We start from the raw sequence: 14,050 nt of genomic DNA, 5'->3' as shown, positions 1-14,050 counted from the left end.
TGCTAAAACCCAAAATTTAGACAAAGAATAGGGTAGAGTCGGGTATGTAGACATTCAAAGTTCTCCATTGCTTAGTGCATCAGGCACTCAAGGACCACCCTCATTGAAGTCTTTATTGCTCAACCTGCAGGTACCAGCATGGAGAAAGAGATAGCTCTACTCCACAGGCAGTTGAACCCTACTTTTATGGCCTCATGGCTTTCCTTAAGAAGCATTCCACGCAACAGATTTCTTCCATCCCATCTCATCCCATCTGGCTGACTCCCCACGGTCAACAGGAGTCCTCACCCTGGGATCATTCCGCAATCCCCATGGCTCCAGCTCCCAGCTTCCGTGGACACCAGTGGACTTACAACCCTGTCCGAGGTATGAGAGGCTGCAGCATGGCTTGTCTATGTGGTTCTCACTCCGTTCAGACTGTCACATTAGTGAGTTCACTCCCCAACTGCTTCAAATGACTCCCCAGTCCCAGTGGATGGCCATGGATGCGGGGATCTCTCCCCTGTGCTTCAGCTCCCTCTCCCCCAGGTGCAGGCTGGTTCCACTTGCTCTGCTCCTTCTTTCCCCTTCCTCCTTGTCCCTTCTTTCCTTTGTCCTACCAAGTTCTGTGTGGATCCGGATGTTCCTTCTCAGTAGTCAGGGAGTCCTGCCAGGATTCACCTGGTCTTCTGTGAGAACTGCTGCGTCTTTGGACGTTCTTGATGCATCAGTGGAGAGAGGTGTACCCCACTTCCACCTACCCCTCCGTCATCCTGTCCACCCCTATTTGGGCATGTATTAGAAACGAGTTTCCCTTTCTATTAAGTAACATTGCTACCATCACACATGTTTAACTTTTGCTTTTTGAGGAGAACACAGGTAAGTTCCACTCTCTTCAGTTCAGTCAGTCATTCAGTGGTGTCCCACTCTTTGTGACCCCAGGGACTGTGGCAGCACAGGCTTCCCTGTCCATAACCAACTCCCAGAGCTTGTTCAATCTCATGATTAGATCTCATGATTAGATCATGAAGCTCAAACTTAGATCCTCAGACCTTATTAATTTTTTATACATGAAAATATGTAACCTTTAAAAATCTCTCCCTATTTGTCCTACCCTCCAGTCTTTGGCAAACATTTTTCTACTCTGAGTTCCATCTTTTTTTTTTTTTTTTTAACTGCTTATAATTGAGATCATATGGTATTTGTCTTTCTCTGACTTAGTTCACTTAGCGTAATGCCCTCCAGTTTCATCCATGTTGTCACAAATGGAAGGATTTCTTTCTTTTTCTAATGGCTAAATAATATTTACCTATATATGTCACATCAGATAGTTTTAATCCATTCACCTGTTGAAAGATTGTTGTTTCTATACCAAGGCTACTGTGAATAATGCTGCAAGGAACATGGGAATACAGATCTCTCTTTGAGACAATGATTTCATTTCCTTTGACTATATATCCAGAAGTGGGATAAGGGATCACATAACTATTCTCTTTTAAATTTCTTGAGGAACCTCCACAGTATGTTTCCATTGGAGTTGCACCGGTATCCATCCCTACCAACAGTGCATAAGCACTCCTTTTTCTCCACATCCTCAATAACATCTGTCATTTCTTACATTTTTGGTACTAGACTTTCAAAGGGGTATGAGGTGATATCTCTTGTGCTTTTGAGCCGCATTTCATTTGATTATTACTGATGCTGAGCAGCTTGTCATATACCTCTAAATCATCTGTATGTCTTATTTATGGGAAAGTGTCTATTCTTTAAAGATGTAGCATACATTATGTTTACTATATTCCAATATATGAAACTCAGTTGCCTACCTATATATCAACAACAAGCTATCAGAAAATGGAATAAATAAAATAATCCTATTTACTATTGCATCAAAAAAAGATAAAACACTTAGAAATAACCTTAAGCAAGGTGTTGAACAATTTTATAGAAATTCTTTAAGACATTGATAAGAGAAATTTTAAAAGAGTTAAAGATATGCAAAGTTAGGTTATCTATTTATGTGTTTCTTGAGGGAGGATTTCTATTACTATAAACTTCCGTCTTAGAATTGCTTTTGTTGCATCCTATAGGTTTTAGATCATCATATTTTCATTGTTCTTTGCTTCTAGGAATGTTTTGATTTCCCTTATTTCTTCAGTAACTTGTTCATTATTTAGAAACTTTTTGTTTAATCACCATGTGTTTGTGTTCTTTAATTTTATTTTTTTCTATTATCGATATCTAGTTCACAGTGTTGCAGTCAGAGAAAATGCTTGAAATAATTTCAATTTCCTTAAATTTACTGAGATTTGATTTGTGACCCAAGATTTGGAAAATGTTCTGTGTGCACTTGAGAAGAAAGTCTATTCTTCTGCGTTTGGATGGAATGTGCTGAAGATATCAATTAGGTCTGTTTGCTCTAACATTGACTTTTAGGCTTATGTTTCCTTACTACTTTTCTATTTTGTTGACCTGTCCACTGGTATAGGTGTGGTGTTAACATGCCTACTACTATTGTGTTACTGTCAAATTCCCTTTTAATGTCAGTTAGTGTTTACCTTATGTATTGAGGTGCTCTTATGTAGGGTACATAAATAGTTAAAATTGTTATGTCTTTTTCTTGGACTGGTCCCTTGATCATTTGGTAGTGTCCTGCTTTATCTCTTATAATTGTTTTGATTTTAAGGTCTATTTTTTCTGATATGAGAATTCCCAATCTGGCTTTCTTTTTTTTCTCCATTTGCATGGAATATCTTTTTCCATCCTCTCACTTTCAGTTTGTATGTGTCTCTAGGACTGAAGTGGGTTTCTTGTAGACAGCATATATATGGGTCTTGTTTTTGTATCCACTCAGCCAGTCTGTGTGTTTTGGTAAGAATGGAAGAAGATAATAGCAAATAAAACAACCGATACAGGATTGCTTTCCAAACTACAAGCAGCTCAAACAAGTCAGTCATCAAAAGCAAAGGCAAGAACTGCAAAAATAAACTAGTGAGGCCACATCAAACTCAAAACCTTCTGCATAGTAAAAGAAGCCATCAGTAAAATGAAATGACAACCTATGGAATGAAAAAAAAAATTGCAAATCACATATTTGGTAAGGGCTTCATATCCAAGTATATATAAGAGACTCATGCAACTCAGTAGGAAAAGAAATCAAAACACTCCAAATTATTAAATGAGCAAAGGAAGAGTAAGTGTTTTGAAAAATCTGAAGAGTAGACTGTACATGACAGACCCTGTAAGGTTTTCCTTCCAGAACAAAAGCCTGTTTCTTCCTGGCATTGCATTCTTTATCTCCAACCACTTGTTGGGTGGTTGCAGTTCACAGTATACATCCTTTACTCAATAGCAATTACCCGACACTGAGTTATATGTGCTAAGAATACCCTACTAATTATAAAAACTAATAATTATATACTTAATCTTGAGGCATCTAAAATCCAAGGTGATTTTCAGAATTTTCCACTCCATTGTTTTCTACATTCTTTTTCAAAATTGAAACACCTAGTATGGAAAAATGAGTACGGGACCTCAACAATACACGCATAGAAAGTCATTTAAAACTGGGAGCATTACTGGATTATAATTTGGGGGAATGTATTATTACTAATACTACTGTAATTTTCTTCCCTTTAATTCTGTGCTATACTAGGTTGATATTTATTTAAAATAGTAATACCAACATAGAGGCACATGGTACTCTAGTTACAGTAGATTGAGAAAGACAAAGCTTATATGGCAGGAAGTGATATCATGGAAAATTAGCAATGGTAGCAAAAGAAGGGGCAGTACTGCCTAGAAAGAAAGCAGAGTTCTCTAATTTTTTGGAGAAAACAGGAACAAGCCAGATGGGAGCCAACCAGCTTAAGCTGTGTACCAGAAACTGCACCAGAAGGAAAATGAAGTTCATAAAAATATGCTGATGCTAAACGCCAACATTCAGACGGTAAGAGAATAGGGTAGGGTTTATGTAGATGCTGAAAACTACTCAGAGAGATAGACATGGAAGCAAATACACTAATGAGTATCAGAAAGATCAAAGCACAAAAGGGTCTGAAAATAAATCGTAAAGGGACTTGGTAGTCTGATCAAAAGAATAAGAGAATGAAATTAGAAAACCAAAATATAAAGACTTGTGCACGTCGTAGACCCAGAGAATGCTCAGCAGAGAAAATTTCGGCCTTAGTGACCAGCGAACGGAAGCCTCCAGCATCAGGAACAAAAACCCTGGGCAGGACTCACGACTGTGCGCTTCTGGGAACAGCCTCAGTTTCAAAGTTTGGGCGCTATACCACCTAAAAGCGAACGCAGACAAGTATTATAGCTTGCTATGACACTGAATCACAGACAGTAGTGTTTGTGAGTTTACTTTTCTCATTCAATTATAAAGTTAATGAATCACTAACCAATGATAATTGACACCATCAGTTTCCAGTCAGATAGTCTTTAGTCATACAATGGATATATGAACCTGTTATATGATCGCCAATAACAGTTTTAATAATTAAGTTTATTGATGTTTAATTGAAGGGGAATTGCTTTACAATACTGTACTGCTTTCCGGCAAACATCAACATGAATCAGCCATAGGTATACCTATGTCTCCTCGCTCTTTAACCTCCTTCCTGCCGTCCTTCCCATCCCATCCCTCAAAGTTGTTACAGAAAAATATGGAAGGCTTCACAAATTTGTGTGTCATCCTTGGGTAGGGACCATGCTAATCTTTTCAGTATTATTCCAATTTTTTAATATATGTGCTACCAAAGCAAACACATGAATAACATTTTAATAGAATAAAATATATAGTCATCTACCAATAAATGATCAATTACATTAGGAATGTGGGTATTCTGTTATATTTACCAGCTCTTATAAAATTGAATTTTTAAGGTTCAAAGTTCCATGAATGAATTAAACATATTTTTATGCATAACACATGTATACATGCTCATAAATATATGCACACAAATACATCTATGTTATACAAGCTATTATTCTCCTAGCCTGTCACAATAAGATCTTTAGTTGATGAGAGATATAGTTCCAAATTTCTCCAACTTATATGTCTTCCTTTGAGAATCTCCTCTTTTATTTTCATTACCTAATTTTAACTAACCATTTTGTCTTAGATACTATGCCCCTTTAAACTAACTAAGAGCAGAGAAAACCTAATAAATGCTGATATGTTATCCTTAATTAAATTACCACTGTTCTGGTAAATTGGAAAAAGAATCATGTTCAGATCTCATTCAGGAGGATAAAATCTCTATTTTATTAGTTCTCTTGTCCAATCTCAATTCTTGCTCATTTCAGTCTTAAATTCTGTTTGCATACAAAGGACACACAGGAAAAGTAATATTAAAATCGCACTTGCAAGAGTCTATGATTTTATGCTTCTGTTGGCCAAAGGTAGGGCCAGGAATAATTTCTGAAATATTACATACATCATGGAAGCATGAAGTCTAGTTCTATTATCAAAGAGGAGATGCTTGGAGATGGTTCAAAAACTAAGCCCCTTGGGTTGTCAGGATGTACCCCCGACCAGACAGATAAATTTTGTCCCTAAAGAGTCAAAGTCAGGAAACGGCAGGCCTTGTTTGCAGAGTCGATGATGTTGTCCTGGATGCTGACCAGGTAATATTGTTGTATTACCATTTGGAGATTTATTTGCTACTTTCTCGAAGAAACAAATGTAACGAGAGGATTAAAGATGAATAAAAGTAGAAGAGCTGTCAAGGTGCCTAGAAGAAAGGCTAGCCAGGAGAACCAGGCCCCCACACTGATAATTGTCAAAGACTGTAACAGTGAGTGTTTTATAGACAGAGCAGAAGAAGTGGATAAAACCAGTGTTCTAGGGTCACTGCTGTTTTGCAGTCAAAGACAAAATATTTTTCTCTTTAAGCAGAGTCATCACAGCTCCTGATGTGGTCCTGGTTACACACATGCAGACCGAGGGCCACAGGCATGTGTGATGTGACATCAGGAAGTGAACAGATGAGTGTACTGGTGCCCAGTGACCTGCATCTGCTAATAATGGGACCTGGGGAAAATTACTTGCCCTCTCCAAGTCATCACATCTTCATTAACATAACTTGATGATCATAGTGAAGATTAAGTCTATCTCACAGGGTTCCTGTGAAACACAAATTTTAAGATGTTTTAAAGCTTTTGGGAAATTATCAAAGACATGCATGGGGTTACTAAGGTGAGTGAGCAGATTCAAGGTACAGTATCCTTTTTCTCTTGGTATTCTCTTTGTACTCAAAAGTAGCGATCAGTCAGTCATGTGTTTACTCTTACCCCAGTGTGATGGTAAACCACACAGATCAACTGGACTTTTCTTGTCATTTCAGTGTCTAAAATGCAAGCATTAGTCAATGTAGAGTGAAAAATTACAAACTCCTAGAGGGCCTTGTTGCCAGAGTCTGCAGAGTCCCAACACTAAACAGTCTTAAAAAAATGGCCTAAACACTCTGGCTCAGAATTAAGTTCCAAATGTTTGCAGAGCACAGAAGTACTTCTGGGAGAAATACAAAATTACAGGGAGTAACCTACTTCTCCAACTCTCTATCTGTGCAAATATTATCATCCATTTAAAGTGACACAGAATGCGATCCTTCTTCCCCATCCCGGCTACTATAGCACCAACTCCTGCTCAGAGCAACAGGGAAAGAGAAGCCTTCCCTTCACCGGATGGATTTGATAAACTCAGGTGACTAGATCATCTCAGAACGGTTCATGTTTTTATTTAAACAGGTTCCTGCCTGCTCCTGCTGATGGTCATGTCAAATCTGCTCCTGTGCCAAGGCAACTCATGCCCGTCCTGCTGTCCTGACGTGTTTGACATCCCCCTGGAATCCCTTACACACCTGTTTCTCAATGCCTCCAGGCTGTCACATGATATCGTTAACCATACCACCATAATGTTCCATGAGTTTGTAAGTACTGTGTGGTGGTGGTTTAGTTGCTAAGTCATGTCCGACTCTTGCGACCCCACGGTGTGTAGCCCTCCAGCCTCCCAGATGGACCCTTTGCATAAGTGTTGGGCTATAGTGTCCTTTCAACAAGAAGGCTGCATCAGCCAAAATTCAAATAACACAGTGTCTAGGTCAAAGAAGCCATCAGCTCATAAGATGTGGAAATCGAAAAAAGGACTAGTTTTGTGAAATCCCTATGATTCCTTAGAAATGCAATAACTTTTTCATTTTCCTTTCATTCATTTTCTTTTGTAAATTTTTAAAATAAATGATTTTTGTATTTGTCAGCCAAGAATGCCATAAAAGAATACAATAGACTCAGTGGAATAAACAACAGAATTTTATTTGCTCACAATTCTGGGGGCTAGAAGTCCCAGATCAGGGGGCCAGCAAGGTGAGGTTCTGGTAAGAACTCTTTCCTCCCATGCTGGATTCTCTGTTCGTCCTCACACAGGGTGGGGGTGGGGAAGAGAGATAGAGGAAAAGACACAGAAACACAGAGGTAATTCTCTGGTGTTTCGCTTCATGAAGACACTAAACCTATTGGATCAGTGTTTCACCCTAAGAGCTCAGTTAACATTAATGGGCTTCCCTGGTGGCTCAGATGGTAAAGAATCTGCCCTCAATGTAAGAGACCTGGGTTCTATCCCTGGGTCTGGAAGATTCCCTGGAGAAGGGAACTGCAAGCCACTCTAGTAATCTTGCCTGAGAAATCCCATGGACAGAGGAGTCTGGTGGGCTACAGTCCATGGGATCCCAAAAAGTTGGAACCCTTTTCAAAACACAACACTTTGGCAGTTAGGTGTCTAACATATGAACTTGAAGAACATACATTCAGCCCACAATACTACCTGACACAAAGCACTTTTAGGTGGGACTGGGGGAAAGGAAGCGTGTTGATTTTCTGGTCCTTCAGTGTCTCTCTGGGCTTTCTTCTCCAGGCTCAGAGTAAATAGCCAATAACTGAGAAGTGCTCTGCAGTGAACTGGAAAGATGGAACATGTTAAACAAAGCTGAATCCCGGTCACAGAATCAAATAATGGTAGTTTTATTAAGACTACAAATTATTATTTTAAGATTTGCAGTGAATAGCTTTAGAGCTGCAATAGAAAGGGAATTTACAATTGGAAACAATTATTCTCTTTCTGAGGAAAGTATTTGAAAGTTGTATGTTAATTCTTTTAGGTCAATCAAGGAGCACACAGTTGAGCAGACAGCTAATAAAAGGCGGTGTTAAAGGTTTCTATTAAATTCATGTAGTTCTTTTTACTCACTAGTTTTTTTCATCCTCCATTTTTGACTGTCCATTTTTTAAAAAACTCTTCCAAGTAATCTCTTGAAATGTTCATAACTTTCGCTAAAGATTACTTTTTCTCTATCAATGTGTTAGCTAGATTTCTCTAGTCTTATTATTCTCAGTCCATTGCTTAGTATTTCCTATAACTTTATGCCATGTTTTTCCGCTGTACCATTTTGTCACCATAAACAGCATTGTATTCTGCACCTGGGATGAACACTAAGCTTTTTGTGTGCGGATCAGAGATAAGTCAGAGTCATAATTTATAACTCCTTGCAAGGAAATATATTGGCTCTAACCCACAGTAAACAAGAGATTAAATGGTTAAATATAGGTGCATGCGTGCATTCTAAGTCACATCAGTTGTGTCCAACTCTTTGCAACCCTACTGACTGTAGCCCAACAGGCTCCTCTGTTCATGGGATTTGCCAGGCAAGAATACTGGAGTAGGCTGCTGTGCCCTCTTGCAAGGGATGCTCCTCACCTAGGGATCAAACTTGAGTCTTCTTATATCTTCTGCATTGGCAGGAATGTTCTTTACCACTACTGTCATCTGGGAAGCACCAAGTATTGGTACAAAAGTACTATATTTGGTTCAAATACTAAAAAGTAAAAAAAAAAGAAGATAATAAAATTGAAGAAGGCAATAGAAGGGAAAAGGTTGAACTTAGAAAAGTTAGATGTAAAATCATTTTTATAGAGACAATGTATAGAAACAGTATGAAAAGAATGATTTTCAAATTTTGTGATTCCCCTCATAAAAAAAAAAAAAAAAAATTGCAAGGCTGTTAAACATGTTAATGTTCTGGTAATGGTTTCATCTACCGAATGCCCAACAGCCCTAACTAATTGCCTGATCACTTTCAGGATGAAAAATATGCCCAGAACCAACCATACACTATCAATGCCACGAAAAGCTGCCACACCAATTCCCTCCATACTCCCCAAGAAAGAGAAAAAGCCCTAAGGATGAACGTGAGTCTTTCACCTGGGTTTTTCACCAGATCAAATGAGAAAGTATATAGCTTACCAGGCTTCGTAATATTAGAGGGAATGGTAACTGTACATGCAGAAAAAGGTGGAGGAACTGTAAGCAATTGAAGAGAAATTATATTATGCAGTTGATGAAGCATGAGCAAAATCAAGGGATGACTAAAAATCGGTAGTAGCAACATAAATAACAGATCCATAAATTGTCCATGTAGACAACTTTAGCTCAACCAATGCATCAGACACAGGATTGCAGCTATTATACTGTACAAAAACAGGAAATGAATGGGAATTTCCATGTGTAAAATATAAGATTGCAAAATTCATGAATATGTAAGAAACACACCCAGTTTTGAGTACTCCCTGTTACTAGTGACTCCTACTTGGAAGTCCTATACTGCACCACCCAAGCCACCACATCTGCCTTTCAAGGCTCTCCTGATTCTGCTTCTACTTCTCTGATACCTCCTTCATTCGTCATTCTCAATGACTCTTCTGTCACGTTTTATTTTTAATTTGTAAGTCTCCCCCACAATGGCCTATAAAACATTGCTTTCCTTCTCATGGCCACAACAATTGCCTCTGTTCTGAGGACAACACAATTTACATATCAAGCCTCAATCATTTATGGCAGCTCCAAATTTTCACCATTATAATCTCTCCTTTCTGATTTCCTGCATTATCTTTTGTCCTAACATTATTTAAAATATTTTCACATGCATCCCCCCTTAAAATACTATCTTCTGTCTTTACAACTTTCTTAATGATACCAGCATTCTTTTCCTCTGTTAAACTCATTAATAATGAGGGTGATCAAGTAAAGGAAAAAGGTCCAAGAGGAGGAAGAGGAGGGATTGTTCAATAAGCTTAAATTTAAAGATTATCGAGAGTTACTACATGGCCATACATTTTACTCAGCACTTTATGTGCATTACTATATTTAATCCTACTCAGTTCTCTGTTCTTTACCAGTAAAACAGTTCATGGCTGTAAAGAAATCAAGCATATTAACTAGAGATCTTCAGCCCCCGGGATTTTCAGGCTCAATTCTGCTAGTAGTGGTGAACTAGTGAGAGAGTCAGTTCCTAGGCAGGTTGATAGGGAGTCTAGGGGTCCCCAAAGAGAGAGGGGTCTGGAATTCTCAAGGAGGAAAAAAGGACAAACTTTTTTTCTTTCTCCACATTCCTTAGGATTATATACCAATAATGTATCCTGCCTAAGGACAGTCTTTGGATTCAACCTTCTGTTATTTTAAAATGTTAATTATGGGAGTATACCTGGTCTTTACAAGGATGTATCTTGTCTGAGGACAGTGTTATCTTAAAATGTAAATTATGGGAGTAGGTCGGAGGAGGTCTTTACAACCTCCAGACATTCTTTGGATTATATAACCTCATTATTAACACTAACAAGCGGGTACTCTTTCTGCCCCCTTCTGATGCCTATGTCAGAAGCTTTCTCTATCTCCTTTATACTTTAATAAAACTTTACTACACAAAAGCTCTGAGCGATCAAGCCTCGTCTCTGGCCCCGGATTGAATTCTTCTCCTCCGGGGGCCAAGAATCCTGGTGTATTCGCGTGATTCAACAACAACCTTTCACTAGGGGGGACCCTCCACTGTGAATCCCACTGATGCTGTTACTAAAGACAATGCTGTGCCATTTTCTCCCCGGACACATGTCAACAAAACAGACTCTTCTGATGTCAGCAGGCGGGTGGTGTGGGATCAGCTGAGGAGAGAAGCCTGTTTAGGAATGTCATGTCTTCTTCCTTGTCTCTTTGTTTTAATATCATGAAACAAATTATCAATCAAAAATCAATACGAAGGACTCATCTGATTCATTAATACGAATGAATCGCTGGGTGACAATGATGTGGGCACAGGTGGAATCCCTCTTTCCTGGGTCAGGCACTGCAGGCATATACTGACTTGCGTAAATGCTTAGATTCTCTCACGCAAATATACAAACATAAAAGAACTCACTGAGTGGTGGTAGAATTTCAGAAGAAAAAAGAAAATTCTTCATAAATTAGAATGCATTAGAAGAATTAGTTCCTAAAATAACCTAGATTTTTAATAATTCAGCATAGTGTGAACTAATAGCTTACATTTTATACTTTTGCAACTTTTACTACCTTCAAAAATCTCTGCATGCACATAGGAATAACCAAGAGTTTTCTAGGTCAGCTGCTCTGAGCAAAGATCACATGTTACCAAAACCACTGAATTATGTTTATTTTAATCAGATTGTTTCTTCTGGTTGCTTAGAATGAAGACCTTAGTAAGTGGATACTCATGTTACTGTACTCCTGGCATAGACCTCTGTATCTTCTAGTCAAGGACCTGCAGAGTATGAAAGAAGTCTCAGATACTATCCTATCAAGTGCCAAAGAGAACATGAGAAAAATAGAAGAACTTCAAGCATTCATAGAGAGGCAATTCAGCCAGGTGAGCATCCTGCAGAGGGCTTTCTTGCTTTGTTCATGAATGAAAGAGGTCACCTCTGTAATGCGCATGGTGTTTTGAAATATATCTTTTTGTAAGAAAAAGGTTCATGACTTGTATATTCTAGACTGCTACTACATAAAGCAGGAGCCTAGTCATTCATAGTGATAGATTCTACTGTAAAGGAATCAGAATTTCACTGCAGTTTTTGACATGTGCAACCTACCCTGCATTGCACACAATTCCACCAAAAGCTTGCCTCTTCCTTGGCACAGGTGGTTGAAATATTTTCAAGAGTAAGAGAACTAGAGAACAGAATTTCCAAGATCAGCATTTTCTTCAAAGTAACCCAGGACATATGCTATTGAAGTTCCACTTGTCTTCTTTTTCTGTTCTCCTCAAATCAAAAGATGAGAGTCGGAAGGAAGAAAAGGGAAAGTTAAAACTAATCTTGAGTTATGTTTCTACATTTTAGATTCCTAAGAGTTTTCTCATAGGCTGGCTTCAAAATCCATATCTAGAGTGTTTTATATTCATATGTCTTCTCCAAATCTTAATTTGATAATTATAAGGAAAAAGATATGCAAATACTAATAAAACACATAAGAACTCATTATTTTTTGGGTATTCAGGTTATTTATCCAGTAATACGGACAATATTCAAGGCTCGCATTTACTGGTCAGGACTCGCATCCCTGGTGTCCAACGATGAAGATGTGCGTCATTCTGCATTTTACAAGCTGTTCATGTGCCTGTATAGGGATTCACGTAAACTTGACATGTACACCAAGATCCTGGCGTGCCGAATCACCAACACGTGCTAAATCCACATCCATCCCATCCAGCTCTGAGGTGGTCACGATGATATATTCCACCCAGCAAGCTTCTTGGAAATTTATAGCTTTTTAATGCATGCTCTGTGAAATGGGTCTCCTCTTAAAAAAATAAACACAGACTCTGTAGAGGTGTCAAAATCTAAGAGGGCAATTCCTTAACATTTCTTATCTTCATTTAATAGAAAATCAAAAGGAAATCGACCCCGACAATTGAGAGAATGAAGCTCCTATTAAAATTAGTTACAAAAAGCAGAAGCTGGCATTACAAAGAAGACCATTAAGAGATTGTGTAAGAATCACAGCCAATTATTCTGGGTCAAGTTATTAGAATCAAGGTATTAGACAATTGTTCGTGGTTCTGGTCATGCTACCAAGAAGACTGAATTCTCAGGATTCTTTATGAAAGGAGCCACAAACTGTCAGCCAACTATCACAGTGTTACACCAGACAAGATAAGTGCTTTGCACTTTTGTGTAAATAGCATGAGGTTTACTGAACTGTGTTAAGATTGTTAGGATGCTGTCTTAGTCCTTCTGGGTTGCTATAACAAAAAGCAGAGGCTTAAAAACAATGGAAATGGATTTCCACAGCGTGGTCATGCAGGGTCCATTATGGTCACACACTTCTTACTGTGTCCTCACACGGAGGGAAGGCTCGGGAGTTCTGTGAATTTTTTATATGTAAAAGCACTCATCTCATTGAAGAGGCTCCATCCTTATAACTCCATCACCTCACAAAGGCCCCACCTAGGGTTACCAAAATAATGGGGATCAGGCTTTCATCATATGAAATTTCTGGGGGATGCAAGGCTGAGACCATAGCAGATACAAAGGTGAACCGGCTCATCCTCCTCCAGTGGCTGTCGTCACCCATACTCCACTGCATCCTCATTTCCTGCATCACCTTGCAGCCATTCCATACATTCTATCACTCTGGGTTTCACAAGTCCAGGTCAGTCAAGTGTCAGCTCCATCTCATATTCAGCCTATTCAATGTCTCCCTCTCCCCTGCTGAGGCCCAGGGAACCTACTAGGAAGTGCAGATGTGCCCATTTCTGCAAGGTCCCTTCTCTCTCCCTCTCTGGATCTTAATTCCTTGGGCCATGTTGGAACAAGGTAGATGGTAACGAGATGGGAAAATTCTGACATCACTGACTTACATGGTGCTGTTGTAGCCTTCTCTTGGTCCAAATGGACTGATCTGAAATTCCCCCTGACTGACAAGCGTTTCCCTTGTGGGGTATCCTTGTGATTTTCCAGGACATTCACAATTTGGGGATCCTCAATGTCATAGTTTCCTTTTAATCAGGAGAAATATTCTGGAACAACAGCTCCCCACCTGCAGTAGTCACCAAAGCTTCCCTGTTTCCCTCACTCTGCAAGCACCATCTGGAGAAAATTAAGCAGCCCACAGTCAGCTGCCTACTAGCTGACCCACAGGAACCCCATGTATGATAAACACTCCAAACAATTGAATGGCAGAAATACTGGTGTGCATCTGTCCACCACTGTGGATTCTGGA

The 14,050-nt window shown here is 39.0% G+C and overlaps 1 protein-coding gene and 1 non-coding gene across 2 annotated transcripts; one reads left to right on the top strand and one right to left on the bottom strand.

Annotated features, from left to right (window-relative positions):
• The first annotated feature begins 311 nt into the window (after window positions 1-311).
• LOC106701660 (placental prolactin-related protein 3) lies at window positions 312-12,517 on the top strand. The gene is made up of 5 exons (XM_070366698.1): window positions 312-366; window positions 6,739-6,920; window positions 9,124-9,231; window positions 11,517-11,696; window positions 12,326-12,517. Exons 1-5 carry the CDS (start codon window positions 312-314, stop codon window positions 12,515-12,517), a joined length of 717 nt encoding a protein of 238 aa, XP_070222799.1.
• Window positions 4,647-4,757, bottom strand: LOC138986745 (U6 spliceosomal RNA). The gene has a single exon (XR_011463423.1). It is a non-coding gene; the product is annotated as a U6 spliceosomal RNA (small nuclear RNA).
• Window positions 12,518-14,050: the final 1,533 nt, after the last annotated feature.

Source organism: Bos mutus, unplaced genomic scaffold (genome assembly GCF_027580195.1).
Source record: "Bos mutus isolate GX-2022 unplaced genomic scaffold, NWIPB_WYAK_1.1 CTG1127, whole genome shotgun sequence".
NCBI lineage: Eukaryota > Metazoa > Chordata > Mammalia > Artiodactyla > Bovidae > Bos > Bos mutus.
The sequence above is the reverse complement of the archived record's forward strand: the minus strand, read 5'-3'. Positions and strand labels throughout refer to the sequence as shown.

Bases quoted from the DNA above. Each gene is read 5' to 3' on its own strand.
- LOC106701660 (XM_070366698.1), top strand. From the start codon at position 312: ATGGCTCCAGCTCCCAGCTTCCGTGGACACCAGTGGACTTACAACCCT. The intron at 6,921-9,123 runs GTAAGTACTGTG...GATCACTTTCAG, and splicing joins CCATAATGTTCCATGAGTTT to GATGAAAAATATGCCCAGAA. The intron at 9,232-11,516 runs GTGAGTCTTTCA...CTGGTTGCTTAG, and splicing joins AAAAAGCCCTAAGGATGAAC to AATGAAGACCTTAGTAAGTG.